The 20320-nt window shown below is 48.3% G+C and overlaps 2 protein-coding genes across 2 annotated transcripts in view; both read right to left on the bottom strand.

Annotated features, from left to right (window-relative positions):
* Positions 1–234: 234 nt before the first annotated feature.
* Positions 235–4670, bottom strand: LOC136852177 (trichohyalin-like). Its single transcript, XM_067126621.1, has 2 exons — positions 3338–4670; positions 235–668 (listed from the first exon to the last, which is right to left on the bottom strand). Exons 1-2 carry the CDS (start codon positions 4668–4670, stop codon positions 235–237), a joined length of 1767 nt encoding a protein of 588 aa, XP_066982722.1.
* A 3946-nt stretch (positions 4671–8616) lies between these two features.
* LOC136852176 (mucin-12-like) overlaps positions 8617–20320 on the bottom strand; it is a 58293-nt gene continuing 46589 nt past the window's right edge. Inside the window, 14 exon segments of the mRNA XM_067126620.1 lie at positions 8617–8832; positions 9958–9986; positions 10136–11152; positions 11276–11467; positions 12188–12452; positions 13357–13675; positions 13785–14368; positions 14716–15218; positions 15320–15961; positions 16124–16345; positions 16983–17719; positions 17922–18327; positions 18650–19258; positions 19338–20202. Of these exon segments, the coding sequence (XP_066982721.1) occupies positions 8758–8832; positions 9958–9986; positions 10136–11152; positions 11276–11467; positions 12188–12452; positions 13357–13675; positions 13785–14368; positions 14716–15218; positions 15320–15961; positions 16124–16345; positions 16983–17719; positions 17922–18327; positions 18650–19258; positions 19338–20202 (6465 nt within the window). The 3' untranslated portion in view covers positions 8617–8757.

The raw sequence follows: 20320 nt of genomic DNA, 5'->3' as shown, positions 1-20320 counted from the left end.
TCTTTCTGTTCTTTTCCTCGTTTTCCTTCAGCAGACTTTCAAATTCATTATGTTTGCTTTCGTTTCTCCTCTCGAAGCCTCTGCAAGTCTTCGTTCAGCCTTTTCAGTTGGACTTCTGTTTCATTCCTGTCACTTTCCATTTTTGCAGATTATAATTGAGGGTCTCCTCTCCATCTCGAGGACTGAGACTGTGCTTTCCAGAATAATTAGGTCGAATTTCTATCTTCTTTCTCCTTAATTAGGTCCTCGGTCTCGTGAGCCTTCTCCTCTATTTCTTTTCTGAGTCTCTCCATTTCGGCAGGCATCAAACTGATTTTTTCTCTCCTGCTCTTCATTGCGTCGTTCCAAGTCTCGGATGATTTGTTCCATCTCGTCTCGTCCTTCAGTCAGGGCATCTACTTTATATCTCAGCTGTTCTATAATTTGATTCTTCTCCGAATTTTCTCTCTCAAGTTTTAAAACATGTTCGCTTTCCTTAATTTTTTCGTCGGCCTGTTGATTAATCAATTTTTCATACGTTATTTCCTCTACACTGTCCAAATTTTCTTCTTCTTCTTCATACATTTCGTCTTCGGCGTCAGAATTCATTTCCGATTGCATGTCGTCCAGAGCCATAAATTCCTTAAAGAATTCAACAATGGCTTTGCCAAAACTATAAAGGATAAATACTTCGATACAAAGCAACATCAAAGACAAGTGAAACATAGGAAGGCGGGGGATATCAACTCCGTTGGTATAGCACTGTGATAGCACAAAGATAATAAAACTCAACAACATGATTGTCTCGTGCAGATTAACTCTTTCTGACTTATCCTTAGTTTTTAAATCGGACACATTATGAGCGTGTGGATCCTGGAGCCATTTATGTCCTCGCTGAAGTCGCTCCTGTCTTAGGGATTCTTGGAGATTCCTGGAGATTCAGGGACGTCTGGAATGTGGTCAATTTTGAGGAAATTTCCCCTCAAATTCCTCTGGGGTCCTGGGATTCTCCGGAGGCGCTGGAACCAAATGTGAGACAAAGTTCATGAGAGATCGATTTGATATTTCTGCCATTCGTTTTTCTTTGCTTTTTAAAGTTTTATTCTTTTAATACATATGTTGAAGTCTTTCATTTTTCTTAAAAGATTTAGTATTTTCAGTCTTCTTGATTTCAAGTGGGAGTTTATACAGGGTTTGAGTTGCTAACTTGATAAGGGCTCTGAAGCCAAATTCCTTTTTTAGAGCTAAAATTTAGAAAAAATTAAACCACCTATTCCTTCGCCAACTGTTTCATCATTAAGGCGGAAAAGATGAATTTGATATATATATATATATATATATATATATATATATATATATATATATATATATATATATATATATATATATATATATATACATTTATATTTGTTCATATACACACATATATGTGTGTATGCGTAGGCGTGTGTACACTAACTGACCGTCTAGCTGTGTACCTGTATGTGTATATATGTATATGTATATATATATACATATATATATATATATATATATATATATATATATATATATATATATATATATAGAATTAACAGGACCTCATTCAAACTGGATGGTATCTAATACTTGATAATAAGGAATGTTTACCAAGAAAGCTTGTAGCTTTTTTGAATAAATACTTCAATAGATACCATCCAGTTTGAATGAGGTCGTGTTGGTAATTCTACTAATGCAGAGAACAATTGTGTATGTGATAAAGTTAATGTATATATATATATATAAGTGAATCCCACAGGAAAATGACAGGCAGAAGTTCAGTACGGAGCGCTTTCACGTTTACTAAAGCATCGTCTGGGCACAAATGAGACTCAGATGAAAAGAAGGTTACTAAGTAAACAAAAAAAAAAAAAGCAAGAATACCAGATGGTCAATTGTCAAAGGGTAATAAACAGCTACAAGAGTAAAGAAAGTTAGGCCTGTGACTACTTAATCCTGGATTTTCCTGGATTATCTTTTTGTTTATTACCTTCTGACAATTGACCTTCTTTTCATGTGTCTCATTTGTGCCCAGATGATGCGTTAATGAACGTGAAAGCGCTTGGTACTGAACTTCTGCCTGTCATTTTCCTGTGGGATTTGCTTATACACTGTTTGATTTTTTTTAAGCGTTTATATATATATATATATATATATATATATATATATATATATATATATATATATATATATATATATATATATATATATATATATATATATATATATATATGGGCCTTTAACGATCAAGCGATCTCACCCCTGGGGCATCCTTGCCAGTGGAGCGTCACTGAATGGGGGTTTATTTTTGCCAGGGGTGGACCCTTCCCCATTCTCAGCTCCATCAGCTAGCCTAGAGAGATGGAATCCTCAGTCATATGACCCTACATCCTGAGATGCCTGCTAGTCGCCGAAGACCCTCCAGACTCCTAACGGTGCACCTTCGATGTCTTAGTGCCCCTGCCACGCTGGGATCAAATATTTTGCATATATAAGAGGCATGAAACTTACGGGTTTTACGCCGCGCCAGTGGTTGCCTCTGTAGTATATGCAAGAACTTGATCCAATATGCATTGCATAACTCACATTTTGCATATATAGAAGGCATGAAACTTACGGGTTTTACGCCGCGCCAGAGGTTGCCACTAGAGTATATGCAAGAATGGAGTCCAATGTGCAATGCAAAGCCCATATTTTGCATATATAAAGGCATGAAACTTACGGGTTTTACGCCGCGCCAGAGGTTGCCACTAGAGTATATGCAAGAATGGGCATCCATTATGCATTGCATAACCCACATTTTGCATATATAAAAGGCATGAAACTTACGGGTTTTTACGCCGCGCCAGAGGTTGCCACTAGAGTATATGCAAGAATGGGATCCAAGCAATGCATAACCCAATTCACATATGAAGTAGGCATGAAACTTACGGGTTCTTACGCCGCGCCAGTGGTTGCCTACCAAGCATATGTGATTTGGCATTGATACCCCATTCCAGGGGGCATCATGTGGCAGGAGAGCAGGTGCACAACAGTCCAGTCTTCGAGAGGAGGTGCTCATCAGTCCAACCTTCGAGAGGTGCTCATCAGTCCAGTCTTCGACGGGGGTGCACAACAATCCAGTCTTCGACATGGGGTGCACAACAATCCAGTCTTCGACATGGGGTGCACAACAATCCAGTCTTCGACATGGGTGCACAGCAATCCAGTCTTCCTAAAAATGCTGAGTCTTTATGTGACAGAATTTATCTTGTAAAGATTTTTGACCATTTGAGATTCTTGTTCCAATCTTTGTAGTCTGGCGGCAGACTCTAGCCTCATTTTTTTATGTAATTCTTACTGCTCATTTTTGGCGTTTGATTTGGTTTCGTCAAAGATGAGGTTTTAGTGAGGACTTTTTTTGTCCCTCTCCTGGTGCCTGCTGAAGATTGTTCCAATGTCCTGAGTTTGTTGATTCCTTCTTCGATGCTGTCCAGTCGTCGGTAGAGGCCTTTGCAATCGATCTGAGGCCTCCTTAAGCATCGAGTTTTATCCAAGTCAGTTTTCTTTTCTGGTAAAGGCTTTTCTTTAGGCACTATTCTGACCACATTTTTCTTTCCTTCGAGCAACTCATTTTCATCGCATAGTAGACCGACTTCCTTCGTTATTTTATTCTTCTTTTCCTCTTGAAGAATTGCGAGTTCTGTCTCTAAGGATCTGATCTTCTGATCCTTTGCTGAGCTCTCTTCTTGGAGGCTTTCAAGTTCCACTATCGCCTCCATCTTCTCGAACTCCATCGTTTCCAGTTCCTCCTTCATCTCAGCTAGTTCAAATTCAAGCTGGACTTTATTCCTGGTCAGTTCGGTCAGCTTTCCGTTTGCCTGCAGACGGATGACCTCCTTTTGCTTCTGGGAACACTCATTCTGCAGTTGGAGGATCTCTTTGTCTCTCTGCAAGTTCTGTTCTTTGAGTTTATCTGCTTCTTTCTTTCTCCCTGCCAATTCTGTTCTGCATTCCTCGAGCTGTTGCAAATTATCTTCAGCCCGCTGTTTCTCAATTTTAAGAACTTCCAATTCGTGTTCTAAGCAGTTAATCTTTCTGTTCTTTTCCTCGTTTTCCTTCAGCAGACTTTCAAATTCATTATGTTTGCTTTCGTTCTCCTCTCGAAGCCTCTGCAAGTCCTCGTTCAGCCTTTTCAGTTGGACTTCTGTTTCATTCCTGTCACTTTCCATTTTTTGCAGATTATAATTGAGGGTCTCCCTCTCCATCTCGAGGACTGAGACTGTGCTTTCCAGAATAATTAGGGTCGAATTTCTATCTTCTTTCTCCTTAATTAGGTCCTCGGTCTCTTGAGCCTTCTCCTCTATTTCTTTTCTGAGTCTCTCCATTTCGGCAGGCATCAAACTGATTTTTCTCTCCTGCTCTTCATTGCGTCGTTCCAAGTCTCGGATGATTTGTTCCATCTCGTCTCGTCCTTCAGTCAGGGCATCTACTTTATATCTCAGCTGTTCTATAATTTGATTCTTCTCCGAATTTTCTCTCTCAAGTTTTAAAACATGTTCGCTTTCCTTAATTTTTTCGTCGGCCTGTTGATTAATCAATTTTTCATACGTTATTTCCTCTACACTGTCCAAGTTTTCTTCTTCTTCTTCATACATTTCATCTTCGGCGTCAGAATTCATTTCCGATTGCATGTCGTCCAGAGCCATAAATTCCTTAAAGAATTCAACAATGGCTTTGCCAAAACTATAAAGGATAAATACTTCGATACAAAGCAACATTAAAGATAAATGAAACATATCCAGGCGGGGGAAATCAACTCCGTTGGTATAGCACTGTGATAGCACAAAGATAACAAAACTCAACAACATGATTGTCTCGTGCAGATTAACTCTTTCTGACTTATCCTTAGTTTTTAAATCGGACACATTATGAGCGTGTGGATCCTGGAGCCATTTATGTCCTCGCTGAAGTCGCTCCTGTCTTAGGGGATTCTTGGAGATTCCCGGGAGATTCAGGGACGTCTGGAATATGGTCAATTTTGAGGCATTCTTTGATTCAGAGGCGTCTGGAATATGGTAATTTTAGAGTCATTCTTCCTCTCAAATTCCTCTGGGGGTCCCGGGGATTCTCCGGAGACGCTGGAACCGAAATGTGAGACGAAGTTCGCGAGAGATCGATTTGATATTTCTACCATTCGTTTTTCTTTGCCTTCTCAAGTTTATTCTTTAATGACATATATTGAAGTCTTTCATTTTTTTCTCAAAAAGATTTAAAATTTTCAGCGTTCTTGATTTCAAGTGGGAGCTTGTTGTACTACGGTATTTGAGTTGCTAACTTGATAACGGCTCTGAAGCCACACATATTGTACACATACACACACACATATATACATTTATATATATATAAATATATATATATATATATATATATATATATATATATATATATATATATATATATATATATATATATATATATATATATATATATATATATATATATATATATATATATATATATATATATATATATATATATATATATATATATATATATATATATATATATATATATATATATATATATATATATATATATATATATAATGTATATATAATATATTAATTTCCTTCTCCCTTCTTTTTAGCCTACTCTCTAGTAGGGGCTGCCATTTTTACCGAGCCATTTCCTTCCGGACTTGTAGCTAAAATAGCTTAAAAAAATCCTCGAATTTTTATCTAGATATACAGTATATATATATATATATACACACACACACACACACACACACACACACACATATATATATATATATATATATATATATATATATATATATATATATATATATATATGTTAGTAATTGGAAAGTAATATTTTTCTTTTAATAATCCCAAACAACATTACATTCCATCTCCTTAAGGAATATTGTAATTACCTTCTGTTTATAGAAATGATCAGTATTAATATTAAAGAAAGAAATAACTCATCTTATTAGCAATATCATATGACACAGAATATAGTAAGCATTATTTTTCATTGTTAAGTAATTAAGCTTTCAAAATTACACCTTTTTTTATAGATCACCCATTAGCTATTTTATTCTTTCAAGTGTTTCTGTTTAGAGAGAGGAAAATGAATAAAAATGAAATAATGACTAATTGTTCAATAATTAAGATGAGTAAATTGTCTTTATGTTTTTAACATGATCATCAACCATCTATTTTATAAGTGTGTCCGCCATTCTAGATCACACTTTGAGTTGTAGGCATTTATTTATCCATGTATTATTTGAAAAGAAAGGGAGCACCCATATATATCTAGTTTTTCCTGTGGTAGTAAGGTTGTATAGGCCTATAAATGAAAAAGCATTCGAAACTACGGGTTTAATAGGACTATAAATCAAGTTCTTTCAAATGGGAGTAAGATCATATAGACCTATAAGTGAAAAACCTATTCGAAACTAGGGGTTAAATAGGACTATATATCAAGTTCTTTCAAATGGGAGTAAGATTATATAGGCCTATAATTGAAAAGCGTACTCGAAACTGGAAGCTAAATGGGCCTGTATATATATATCAAATTCTTTCAAATGGGAGTAAGATTAAAAAACCGCACTTGAAACTAGAAGTTAAATAGAACTATATATCAAGTTCTTTCAACCGGGGGTAGGATTATATAGGCCTATATAGTATATAAAACTTACTCGAAAAAGGTTAACTAGGCCTATATACTCTGCTTTATGCTTATTCTTTTGTGTTAAATTTTCTTACTCTTCTTTGGAATTCCAGAGATGAATAAAATGTCAAACGTATCTTCTTGACAGGTCAGCTAAATAAACTGTCAATCATATATCCTTGACAGTTGACTCCTGTCAAGTTTCATCTGATAACTGACAGTTAAACTGTTCTCGAGGGCAGTCAGGAGTCTGCTTCAGGTACCAGTCAGGTTTAGAACTGGTACTGTACACGATGCTTTGCAGTCTGTCTTAGATTGTGTGTAGATTAGGCAGACAGTGTTCTAATCAGTGTTTGACAGAACCTGTCAAGTGCTTTCCCTCGTAAACAAGAAGTTGATTGATAGAAGGACGTTTCTGTGCCTTCATGAACTCAACTATTCACTATTGGGTGCTACTATGGCATGATATCTACCGAGCTATTCGTGACCCACCAAAAATTAGGATGCTGTCTACCAAACAAACCAATTAAGGCCTATGGCAATTACTTCCTCAAGCTATATACAAAACTCTTTGATCCCCAAGGGGTTAGTACTGAACACGGCGAAACAGTGACTCGCCTACACTGCTTCGCCGTGCTTAGTACTAGCCCCAGGGGTGTCAAATGTAGAAAATGGATGGTAGATATGCTATATAGTGGCACCCACTATGGTGCTACAGTTGTTAGTCATTTTTCTTTAAGTAGTTATGCTATTAGTTACACATTTCATATACACCAAGATTATATAGTCTCTTGTTTGCAGTAATTTTTATTATTTTTTGTTTGTTTTTCGTAGAGCAGACTTACATAAGTCTCACTACTTAGGTTTATTTGTTATTTGTCCGATTTTTTTCATTGTTTTGATCTTCGTAGCTTTCTTTTGTCATTTCTCTCTCCTAGTCAATTCTTGGCTTCTTTGTTTATACACACACACACACACACACACATATATATATATATATATATATATATATATATATATATATATATATATATATATATATATATATATATATATATACATATATACATACACGTTACGCCAAATGTAATTTGAAAATATATTCATAATCAGCAATAACTAACTCCCAGTTTATCGTGACGCAAAGCGTCTTCGATAGACCTCTGGTGGCAAAAATGTTCATTACACTTCTCATTGTCAAGTTCTGTCGTCTCCTGCACCTTTGAGTCTGGCATCCTTGGGTTTACTTATAACTTTCGTGAGTAGGAACGTTGTGTACATTTAGATTCTCAACTTTTGTGAGTAGTATCATCGTGTACATTTAGATTCTTAACTTTTGTGTACATTTAGAATCAACAGGTCTGTGTTTACGCCGATACTTACCCCAGGAAGTCTGGTAACCATTGTAATTTGTAAGTATTCCACTCGAGATGTTGCTCGTTCTCTTGCCGTATGGTTTGGTTGTAATAATATTGCTGTAAGTGTTGTTATCGGTTGTCATATTATTATTTTATATTGTTATGAATGTGGGGCAAAGTGTGTTGTACTTTTTACACTTGTGTTGTCCTTGTGAATGGTCGATCATTCGTGTGTATGTTCGCAATTTTGAATTTAAATATATGGAGATGTGTCAGAATATATATATATATATATATATATATATATATATATATATATATATATATATATATATATATATATATATATATATATATATATATCTGTACACACAATGATTTAGAATATATATATGCAGGACATCAAAATGGAAAGATCACATCGATGACAAATCATTTTTATAAATACAATGGCATCACATACATTTTCCAAAACAGAGAAAAATGACATAAGATATCTCATAATCAATATAAATTATATATATATGTATGTATACATATTCACATTTCATCATATTCATATATATTCGTACAGATTCATATTTCATCACAATCGGCTTCCTCGAAATTTCTGACTAGTTATATTAAAATACGTATCAATTTTTACGATAGAACGAATTTGCCAAATTATTAAAGGAATCGTAACAACGTGGATGACGTCATCTCTTCTTCTTCTTCTTCTTCGTCTTCGTCATCCGACCAATCAACGGATTGTCCTCCACTGTCGTTGACCATCGCCCAGGTTCACCCGTTGAATGACCTGAATGATGATGTGTCTCTGCGAAAGGAGAAAGGTGAACTGGGTTTAGAAAGCTAGCCTCTTTATCTCCCATTCTCTCGACATGACCGAGCCGTCTCGCGACACTGATACATCGCAATGGAATGTGGTGTTTGCTTAGGTTCATGCCTGAACAGGTAAACACACGCACACACACACACATACACACACATGCATGTAGACATACACACACACATGTGTTCTTTATTTATATATATATATATATATATATATATATATATATATATATATATATATATATATATATATATATATATATATATATATTAAATGGATGTATCTATGTATGTGTGTGTAGGTGCCAGCTTAACTCTGGAACAGATTGAGCAATTTCAACCAAATTTGGTGTACATACAACTCACTATCTAGATATCGGCACTTTGGGGGTAAGACATCACAAGCACCAAAGGGCGCCGAAGTGGCGGGGGGCAGGGGGGGGGAAAGGGCTTCCCTGAAACGGGGCTGGTTCTGCCCGTAGACTTAGTAACTTTACGAATTTATCATACCTAATTTCGGTATACGTATGACTTACTATCTGGAAAAGAGCACTGTGGGGGTCCCACAGTAAGACATCAGTGGCACCAAAGGGGGTCGGGGTTGGGAAGGGGGTGACAGAGACAGAGAGAGACAGAGAGGAACTGGGAGTAGAGGGGGTGTTAGGGAGAAGAAAGAGGGAACGAGACAAGAGGGCTGGAGAACGAGAGAGAGAGAGACTAGAGGGAGTGTTTGGGAGAAGAGAGAGAGAGAGTGAGGAAGTGAGAGAGAGAGAGAGAGAGCGCAAGGAAGTGAGCGAGAGAGAGAGTGAGGAAATGAGCGAGAGAGAGAGAGAGAGTAGAGGGGGTGTTAGGGGAGAAGAAAGAAGGAAAGATACAGGGGAGGGTAGAGAGAGAGAGAGAGAGAGAGTTTATTGGTTAGCATTCAGAGTTATCCCAAGCAGTGCCTGGTTGATCAGCTAGTGTATACATACATACATATATATATATATATATATATATATATATATATATATATATATATATATATATATATATATATATATATATATATATATAGATAGATAGATAGATGTTAAGTAGACACTACGATAAAGCAGTTTATAGTTACCCTGGGTATTTTCCAGGATGGTGGGGTATCTGAAAATAGAAAAAAAATTTTAACAGTAAACTAAGAACCTCAGTTCAAAATATTTTCCTTCACTTTATTCTTTTGAATTCAGTTGAATTTATTTTGCCATCATTGTGGGCAACAGAGATTGAATCGTGGTTGAATTTGCTCAGCTCACCTGTCACTTGAGCAATCTCCTTGATGTTGTTGTCGATGCCTAGGGATTCCTGTTCCAGTACCCTGACGGAGGAACTCAGTCCGTACACCAGCACAGTGGCAGTTTCGTTTGCCATTTTAGCCAGAGCGGCCACGTTGCTTTGGCTCAGGTCGTAGTCCAGTCTCTCGGCCGTGTTGGTGAAGTCTGCCAGGAGATTGATTATGCAGTCGAGGCTCTCCAAGGAACCATACTCCAAGGTGTCATTGACGTCCCTCAGCAGGATTGCAGCGACCTCGTCCGGATGACCGCTCAGTGAGTTGTTTCCGTTCATGTTACAGTAAGGCTCCAGCTTCAGGAAATCAGCTGAGTCGTTGGAATGAATCTGAAATTTGGGATGAGAGTCCCTCTTGTGCCTCCTGCCAGCCTTCATGAGCAATGCCAAAGCGTGCAGTCGTTTGCTCATTTCAATGGCCCTCAGGAGCAACTGTAGACGGCTGAGAGTCGCCTGCTTCTGTCGCTCTAATTCAGCCTTCTTCTTAACGAGTTCGTCAATCTGGTTCTCTGTTGTACGAGCTACTGTGGTCGTCGGAGTTTGGGTAGAAGTTGTGGTCGGTTGAGGAGTTGGAGCAACAGGAGTTGGGCCTGCAGGTGGCCCAGCAGTTATAGTAGTGGGTGGCCGGCCTGCTGGAGTTGTGGTTGGTCCTGCGGGTGCAGTTGTGGGTGGCTGACCTGCTAGAGAGGTGGTGGGTCCTACAGTTGTAGTTTTGGGTGGCTGACCTGCTGGAGTGGTGGTGGGTCCTTCAACTGTAGTTGTGGGTGGCTGGCCTGCTACAGTGGTGGTGGTTCCAGTAAGTGTAGTTGTAGGTGGCTGACCTGCTGGAGTGGTGGTAGGTCCAGAAGGTGTAGTTGTGGGTGGCTGACCTGCTGGAGTGGTGGTAAGTCCAGAAGGTGTAGATGTGGGTGGCTGACCTACTGGAGTGGTGGTAGGTCCAGAAGGTGTATATGTGGGTGGCTGACCTGCTGCAGTGGTGGTAGGTCCTGTAGGGGTAGGTGTGGGTGGCTGACCTACTGGAGTGGTGGTGGGTCCTTCAACTGTAGTTGTGGGTGGCTGACCTGCTGGAGTGGTGGTGGGTCCTTCAGCTGTAGTTGTGGGTGGCTGACCTGCAGGAGTGGTGGTGGGTCCAGCAGGTGTAGTTGTGGGTGGCTGACCTGCTGGAGTAGTGATAGGTCCTGTAAGTGTAGTTGTAGGTGGCAGACCTGCTTGAGTGGTGGTGGGTTCAGAAGGTGTAGTTGTAGGTGGCTGACCTGCTGGAGTGGTGGTGGGTTCAGAAGGTGTAGTTGTAGGTGGCTGACCTGCTGGAGAGTGGTGGTGGTGGGTCCTTCAGGTGTAGTTGTGGGTGGCTGACCTGCTGACCTGGTGGTGTGGTGGTGGGTCCAGAAGGTGTAGTTGTGGGTGGCTGACCTGCTGGAGTGGTGGTGGGTCCTGAAGGTGTAGTTGTGGGTGGCTGACCTGCTGGAGTGGTGGTAGGTCCTTCAACTGTAGGGTCCTGACCTGTGGGTGGCTGGGTCCTGCCAAGTGGTGGTGGACCTCAGCAGGTGGTGTAGTTGTAGGTGGTGGCTGACCTGCTGGAGTGGTGGTAGGTCCAGAAGGGTGTAGGTGTTGGTGGCTGACCTGCTGGAGTGGTGGTAAGTCCAGAAGGTGTAGATGTGGGTGGCTGACCTGCTGGAGTAGTGGTAGGTCCAGAAGGTGTATGTGGGTGGCTGACCTGCTGGAGTGGGTAGGTCCTGTAGGGGTGTGTGGGTGGCTCCTACTGGAGTGGTGGTGGGTCCTTCAACTGTAGTTGTGGGTGGCTGACCTGCTGGGTGGTGGTGGGTCCTTCAGCTGTAGTTGTGGGTGGCTGACCTGCAGGAGTGGTGGTGGGTGGGTCCTGACCAGCTGGAGTAGTGATAGGTCCCAGGGGTAGTTGTGGGTGGCTGACCTGCTGGAGTGGTGGTGGGTCCAGCAGGTGTAGTTGTGGGTGGCTGACCTGCTGGGTGGTGGTGGGTCCTGAGGTGTAGTTGTGGGTGGCTGACCTGCTGGAGGTGGGGTCCAGCAGGTGTAGTTGTGGTGGCTGACCTGCTGTGTGGGTCCTTCAGCAGGTGTTGTGGTGGCTGTCCTGCTGGAGGGTCCAGCAGGTGTGGGTGGCTGACCTGCTGGAGTGGTGGTGGGTCCTTCAGGTGTGGTTGTGGGTGGCTGACCTGCTGGAGTGGTGGTGGGTCCTGCAGGGGTAGGTTGTTGGTGGCTGACCCTGCTGGAGTGGTGGTGTGGTCCTTCAGGCTGTAGTTGTGGGTGGCTGACCTGCTGGAGTGGTGGTGGGTCCAGCAGGTGTAGTTGTAGGTGGCTGACCTGCTGGAGTGGTGGTGGGTCCCAGGTGTAGGTGTTGGTGGCTGACCTGCTGGAGTGGTGGTGGGTCCTTCAGGATGTAGTTGTGGGTGGCTGGCCTTCTGGAGTGGTGGTGGTCCTGTGGAGGTGGGGATTTCAGGTGTTGGTGGCTGACCTGCTGGAGTGGTGGTGGGTAGGTCAGGTGTAGTTGTGGGTGGCTGTGTGGGGTGGTGGCTGGGACCTGCTGGAGTGGTGGTGGGTCCAGCAGGTGTAGTTGTAGGGTGGCTGACCTTCTGGAGTGGTGGTGGGTCCAGGGTAGTTGTGGGTGGTGACCTAGTTGTGGGTGGGTCTGAGGATGTAGTTGTGGGTGGCTGACCTGCAGGGGTAGGGTGGTGGGTCCTGGAGTGGTGGTGGGTCCTTCAACTGTAGTTGTGGGTGGCTGACCCAGCAGTGTGTGACCTGCTGGAGTGGTGGGTGGGTGTTGTGGGTGGCTGACCTGCTGGAGTGGTGGTGGGTCCTGTAGGGGTAGGTGTGGGTGGCTGACCTGCTGGAGTGGTGGTAGGTCCTTTAGGGGTAGGTGTGGGTGGCTGACCTACTGTTGTGGTGGTGGGTCCTTCAACTGTAGTTGTTGGTGGCTGACCTGCTGGAGTGGTGGTAGGTCCAGCAGGTGTAGTTGTGGGTGGCTGACCTGCTGGAGTGGTGGTAAGTCCAGCAGGTGTAGTTGTGGGTGGCTGACCTGCTGGAGTGGTGGTAGGTCCTGTAGGGGTAGGTGTGGGTGGCTGACCTGCTGGAGTGGTGGTGGGTCCTTCAACTGTAGTTGTGGGTGGCTGACCTGCTGGAGTGGTGGTGGGTTCAGCAGGTGTAGTTGTAGGTGGCTGACCTGCTGGAGTGGTGGTGGGTCCTTCAGCTGTAGTTGTGGGTGGCTGACCCCAGGGGTAGTTGTGGGTGGCTGTCCTGGAGTGGTGGTGGAGGTAGGTGTTGGTGGCTGACCTGCTGGAGTGGTGGTGGGTCCTGGGTCAGCAGTGGTGGTGGTGTGGTGGCTGACCTGCTGGAGTGGTGGTGGGTCCTTCAGGTGTAGTTGTGGGTGGCTGGCCTGCTGGAGTGGTGGTGGTTCCAGTAGGTGTAGTTGTAGGTGGCTGACCTGCTGGAGTGGTGGTAGGTCCTCAGGTGTAGGTGGCTGACCTGTTGTGGTGGCTGACCTGCTGGAGTGGTGGTGGTCCAGCAGGTGTAGTTGTGGGTGGCTGACCTGCTGGAGTGGTCCTGTAGGGTCCTGTAGGCAACTAGGTGGGTGGTGGTGGCTGACCTGACCTGCTGGAGTGGTGGGTGGTGGGTCCTTCAACTGTAGTTGTGGGTGGCTGACCTGCTGGAGTGGAGTAGGTGGTGGGTTCAGCAGGTGGGTGTAGTTGTGGTGGCTGACCTGCTGGAGTGGTGGTGGGGTCCTTCAGGTGTCCAGAAGTAGTTGTGGGTGGCTGACCTGCTGGAGTGGTGGTGGGTCCTGCAGGTAGTGTAGTTGTGGGTGGCTGACCTGCTGGAGTGGTGGTGGGTCCTGCCAGGGGTAGGGTGTTGGTGGCTGACCTGCTGTGAGTGGTGGTGGGGTCCCCTTCAACTGTAGTTGTGGGTGGCTGACCTGCTGGAGTGGTGGTGGGTCCAGAAGGTGTAGTTGTGGGGTGGCTGACCTGCTGGAGTGGTGGTGGGTCCCAGTGTAGTTGTGGGTGGCTGACCTGCTGGAGTGGTGGTGGGTCCAGCAGGTGGTAGTGGTGGTGTCCAGCAGGGGTGGCTGACCTGCTGGAGTGGTGGTAGGTCCTGTAGGTGTAGTTGTGGGTGGCTTCTGTAGTTGTGGGTGGCTGATCTGCTGGAGTGGTGGTGGGTCCAGCAGGTGGTTGGTGGCTGACCTGCTGGAGTGGTGGTAGGTCCTTCAGGTGTAGTTGGGTGGCTGACCTGCTGGAGTGGTGGTGGGTCCTGTCAACTGTAGTTGTGGGTGGCTGACCTGCTGGAGTGGTGGTGGGTCCCTTCAGGTGTAGTTGTGGGTGGCTGACCTGCTGGAGTGGTGGTGGGTCCTTCAGGTGTAGTTGTGGGTGGCTGACCTGCTGGAGTGGTGGTGGGTCCTGCAGGTGTAGTTGTGGGTGGCTGACCTGCTGGAGTGGTGGTAGGTCCTGCAGGGGGTAGTGGTGGTGGGCTGGAGGGTGTAGTTCATTGACCTGGTGGTAGGTCCGAGTAGGGGTAGGTGTGGGTGGCTGACCTGTGGAGTGGTGGGTCCTTCAAGGTGTAGTTGTGGGTGGCTGGACCTGCTGGAGTGGTGGTGGTGGTCCCCAGCAGGTAGTTGTTGGTGGCTGACCTGCTGGAGTGGTGGTAGGTCCAGAAGGTGTAGTTGTGGTGGCTGACCTGCTGGAGTGGTGGTGGGTGGGGTGGCAGGTGGCTGGAGGGTGGGTCCAGTGTAGGTGTGGGTGGCTGACCTGCTGTGGTGGTGGTTGGCTGTAGTTGTGGTGGGTGGCTGCTGGAGTGGTGGTGTCCTTCCAAGTTGTGGGGCTGAGTTGTGGGTGGCTGACCTGCTGGTGGTGGTGGTGGGTCCTTCAGGTGGGTAGTTGTGGGTGGCTGACCTGCTGGAGTGGTGGTAGGTCCAGTGGGGTGTAGTTGTTGGTGGCTGACCTGCTGGAGTGGTGGTGGGTCCAGTGGGTGTGGTTGTGGGTGGCTGACCTGCTGGAGTGGTGGTAGGTCCAGAAGGTGTAGTTGTGGGTGGCTGACCTGCTGGAGTGGTGGTAAGTCCAGCAGGTGTAGTTGTGGGTGGCTGACCTGCTGGAGTGGTGGTGGGTCCTGTCAACTGTAGTTGTGGGTGGCTGACCTACTGGAGGGTGTAGGTCCTGTAGGGGTAGGTGGGTGGCCTGCTGGAGTGGTGGTGGGTCCTTCAACTGTAGTTATGGGTGGCTGACCTGTTGGAGTGGTGGTGGGTGACCTGTGTAGTTGTGGGTGGCTGTGGAGTGGTGGTCCTTCAGGTGTAGTTGTGGGTGGCTGACCTGCTGGAGTGGTGGTGGGTCCAGCAGGTGGGTGGCTGACCTGTGGGTGGCTGACCTGCTGGAGTGTGTGGGGGTCCAGCCTACTGGAGTGGTGGTAGTCCTGTAGGGTGGCTGACCTGCTGGAGTGGTGGTAGGTCCAGCAGGTGTAAGGGTGGAGGTGTGGGTGGCTGACCTGGTGGTGGGAGTGGTGGTGGGTCCTTCCAGCAGACCTGTAGTTGTGGGTGGCTGACCTGCTGAGTGGTGGTGGTCCAGCAGGGTAGTGCAGGTGTGGGTGGCTGACCCTGGAGTGGTCAGCAACTGTAGTTGTGGGGTGGCTGACCTGCTGGAGTGGTGGTAGGTCCAGTAGGTGTAGGTGACCTGCTGGAGTGGTGACCTGCTGGGGTGGTGGAGTGGTAGGTCCAGCAGGTGTAGTTGTGGGTGGCTGACCTGCTGGAGTGGTGGTGGGTCCAGAAGGTGTAGTTGTGGGTGGCTGACCTGCTGGAGTGGTGGTGGGTCAGAAAGGTGTAGGTGGGTGGCTGTGGGTGGCTGACCTGCTGGAGTGGTGGTGGGTGGTTCAACCTGTAGTTGTGGGTGGCTGACCTGCTGGAGTGGGGTGGTGGTGGGTCCTGAAGTCCTGCAGGTGTGTGGGTGGCTGACCTGCTGGAGTGGTGGTGGGTCCAGCAGGTGGCTGCAGCTGGGTGTGGGTGGCTGACCTGGCTGGAGTGGTGGTAGGTCCAGAAGGTGCGATGTGGGTGGCTGTGCTGGGTGATGGTGTAGTCCAGTGGTGGTGTATATGTGGCTGACCTAGTGGTGGTGGGGGTGGTGGGTGACCTGCTGGAGTGGTGGTGGGTCCTTCAGGTGTAGTTGTGGGTGGCTGACCTGCTGGAGTGGTGGTGGGTCCTTCAGGTGTAGTTGTGGGTGTAGTGGTGGTGGGTCCAGCAGGTTGTGTGGTGGCTGACCTGCTGGAGTGGTGTTGTGGGTGGCTGACCAGTGGTGGTGGGTGTAGTTGTGGGTGGCTGACCTGCTGGGTGGTGGTGGGTCCAGAAGGTGTAGTTGTGGGTGGCTGACCTGCTGGGTGGTGGTGGGTCCTGTAGGGGTAGGTGTGGGTGGCTGACCTGCTGGAGTGGTGGTGGGTCCTAGGTGGGGTGGCTGAGGTTGTGTAGTTGTGGGTGGCTGACCTGCTGGAGTGGTGGTGGGTCCTTCAGGTGTAGTTGTGTGGGTGGCTGACCTGCTGGTGGTGGTGTTGGTCCAGCTGGTGGTGGTGTGTAGTTGTGGGTGGCTGACCTGCTGGAGTGGTGGTGGGTCCCAGAAGGTGTAGTGTGGGTGGCTGACCTGCTGGAGTGGTGGTGGGTCCTAGGGGTGGCTGACCTGCTGGGTGGTCTAGGGGTGACCTGCTGGAGTGGTGGTAGGTCCCTGTGGGTGGCTGACCTGCTGGGTGGTGGTAAGTCCAGCAGGTGGGGTTGTGGGTGGCTGACCTGCTGGAGTGGTGGTGGGTCCTAGGTGTGGGGTGGCTGACCTGCTGGAGGGTGTGGGTCCTTGTGGGTGGCTGACCTGCTGGAGTGGTGGTGGGTCCTTGTAGTTGTGTGGCTGACCTGCTGGAGTAGTGGTAGGTCCCGAGATGTAGTTGGGTGGCTGACCTGCTGGAGTGGTGGTGGGTCCTTCAGCAGTTGTGGGTGGCTGACCTGCTGGAGTGGTGGTGGTCCTGTAGGGGTAGGGGTGACCTGCTGGGTGGTGGTGGGTCCTGGTGGCTGGCCTTCTGGAGTGGTGTAGGTGTGGGTAGGGTGGCTGACCTGCTGGAGTGGTGGTGGGTCCTTCAACTGTAGTTGTGGTGGCTGACCTGCTGGAGTGGTGGTAGGTCCAGCAGGTGTAGTAGGTTGTTGGAGTGGTGGTGGGTGACCTGCTGGAGTGGTGGTGGGTCCAGCAGGTGTAGTTGTGGGTGGCTGACCTGCTGGAGTGGTGGTGGGTCCTGAGGTGTAGGTGTGGGTGGCTGACCTGCTGGAGTGGTGGTGGGTCCAGCAGGTGTGTGGGTGGCTGTGGGTGGGTGACCTGCTGGAGGTGGTGTCCAGAAGGTGTGGCTGAGTTGTGGAGTGGCTGACCTTCTGGGTGGTGACCTGCTGGGTCCCTAGGTGTGTAGTTGTGGGTGGCTGACCAGCTGGAGTGGTGGTAGGTTCAGGATAGAGTGGTGGTAGGTGTGTGGGTGGCTGACCTACTGGAGTGGTGGTGGGTCCTGAGGGGTAGTTGTGGGTGGCTGACCTGCTGGAGTGGTGGTGGGTCCAGCAGGTGTAAGTGTGGGTGGCTGACCTACTGGAGTGGTGGTGGGTCCTTCAGCTGTAGTTGTGGGTGGCTGACCTGCTGGAGTGGGTGGTAGGTCCAGCAGGTGTAGTTGTGGGTGGCTGACCCTGCTGGGTGGTGGTGGGTGGTCCTTTTGAGTGGTGGTAGGTTGTGGGTGGCTGACCTGTTGGGAGTGGTGGAGTGGTGGTGGGTCCTTCCAGCAGGGGTGGTTGTGGGTGGCTGACCTGCTGGAGGTGGTGGTGGGTCCAGTAGGTGGTGGTGGGTCCAGGGTAGTTGTGGTGGCTGACCTGCTGGTGGTGGGTCCCTGTTAAGTGGGTGGTGGGTGGTATTGACCTGGCAGGTGTAGTTGTAGGGTGTGGGTGGCTGACCTTCTGGAGTGGTGGTGGGTCCTTGAGGGTGTAGGTGTGGGGGTGGCTGACCCCTGGAGTGGTGGTGGGGTCCTTCAACTGTAGTTGTGGGTGGCTGACCTACTGTTGTGGTGGTGGGTCCTTTCAACCTGTAGTAGGTGTTGGTGGACCTGCTGACCTGCTGTGGTGGGTCAGCAGGTGGTAGTTGTAGGGGTGGCTGACCTGCTGGAGTGGTGGTGGTCCTTCAAAGTCCAGCAGGTGTGGTTGTGGGTGGCTGACCTGCTGGAGTGGTGGCAGGTCCAGTAGGGGTAGGTGTGGGTGGCTGACCTGCTGGAGTGGTGGTGGGTCCTTCAACTGTAGTTGTGGGTGGCTGACCTGTTGGAGTGGTGGTTGGGTTCAGGTGTAGGTGTAGGTGGCTGACCTGCTGGAGTGGTGGTGGGTCCTTCAGCTGTAGTTGTGGGTGGCTGACCTGCAGGAGTGGTGGTGGGTCCCAAGATGAGGATGGAGTGGTGGTAGGTCCTTCAGGGGTAGGTGGGTGGCTGACCTGCTGAGTGGTGGTGGGTCCTCAACTGTAGTTGTGGGTGGCTGAGGGGTAGGGGTGGTGGTGGCTGACTTGCTAGAGTGGTGTTGGTGGGACCTGCTTGGTGGTGGCTGGGTCCAGAAGGTGTAGTTGTGGGTGGCTGACCTGCTGGAGTGGTGGTGGGTCCAGTAGGTGTAGTTGTGGGTGGCTGACCTGCTGGAGTGGTGGTAGGGTCCAGAAGGTGTGGTTGTGGGTGGCTGACCTGCAGGAGTGGTGGTAGGTCCAGCAGGGGGTGGGTGGGTGGCTGACCTACTGGAGTGGTGGTGGGTCCTTCAACTGTAGTTGTGGGTGGCTGACCCTGGAGTGGTGGTGGGTCTGTCCTGTGGTGTGGTGGCTGACCTGCTGGAGTGGTGGTGGGTCCTTCAGCTGTAGTTGTGGGTGGCTGACCTGCTAGGATGGGTGGTGTTGTAGGGGACAGACCTGCTGGTGGTGGTGGGTCAGTGTAGTGTAGGTGGCTGACCTGTCCTGGTGGTGGGGTGGCTGTGGTGGTGGTGGTCCAGCGGGGGGTAGTTGTGGGTGGCTGACCTGCTGGAGTGGTGGTGGGTCCTTCAGGTGAAGTTGTGGGTGGCTGACCTGCTGGAGTGGGTGGTCAGGTAGGTCCTAAGTGTAGAGGTGGCTGACCTGGAGTGGTGGGGTGGTGGTGGTGGCTGACCTTCTGGAGAGTGGTAAGTCCAGCAGGTGTAGTTGTGGGTGGCTGACCTTGGAGTGGTGGTGGGTCCTGAAGGTGTAGGTCCAGTTGTGGGTGGCTGACCTGCTGGGTGGTGGTGGGCCCTGGTAGGGGGTAGTTGTGGGTGGCTGACCTGCTGGAGTGGTGGTGGTCCAGCAGGTGTGTTGTAGGTGGCTGACCTGCTGGAGTGGTGGTGGGTCCTGGAGGGTGTAGTTGTGGTGGCTGACCTGCTGGAGTGGGTGGTGGGTCCAAGGTGTAGTTGTGGTGGCTGACCTGCTGGTGGTGGTGGTAAGTCCAGGAGGTGGCATGGGTTGTGGTGGCTGACCCTGAGTGCTGGTAGTCCAGTAGTGGTGAGGTGTGGGTCCTGACCTGCTGGAGTGGTGGTGGGTGGAACTGTAGTTGTGGGTGGCTGACCTGCTGGTGGTGGTGGTCCAGCAGCTGTAGTTGTGGGTGGTGACCTGCTGGTGGTGGGTCCTTCAACTGTAGTTGTTGGTGGCTGACCTGCTGGAGGTGGGTGGTGGTGGGTCCAGCAGGTGTAGTCCCATTGCAGGTGTGGGTGGCTGACCTGCTGGAGTGGTGGTGGTAGGTCCAGGTGTAGGTTGGGGTGGCTGACCTGCTTGAGTGGTGGTGGTCCTGACCTGTATTGTGGAGTGGTGACACTAGGTAGGGTGGTGAGGTGGAGTGGTGGTGGACTGAGATGTAGTTGTGGGTGGCTGACCTGCGGGAGTGGTGGTGAGGGTCCTGACCTCAGTGGGGTAGTGGTTGTGTTGGTGGCTGACCCTGGGTGGAGTGGTGGTGGTCCAGAAGGGTGTAGTTGTGGGTGGCTGACCTGCTGGAGTGGTGGTGGGTCCTGTGGGTGTAGTTGTGGGTGGCTGACCTGCTGGAGTGGTGGTGGGAGGTGACCCTGGAGTGGTGGTGGGTCCTGTGGGTGGCTGACCTGCTGGAGTGGTGGTAGGTCCAGTAGGGTA

Source organism: Macrobrachium rosenbergii, chromosome 25 (genome assembly GCF_040412425.1).
Source record: "Macrobrachium rosenbergii isolate ZJJX-2024 chromosome 25, ASM4041242v1, whole genome shotgun sequence".
Taxonomy (NCBI): domain Eukaryota; kingdom Metazoa; phylum Arthropoda; class Malacostraca; order Decapoda; family Palaemonidae; genus Macrobrachium; species Macrobrachium rosenbergii.
Note: the sequence above shows the minus strand (reverse complement) of the source record. Positions and strands in the feature narration are given on the sequence as shown.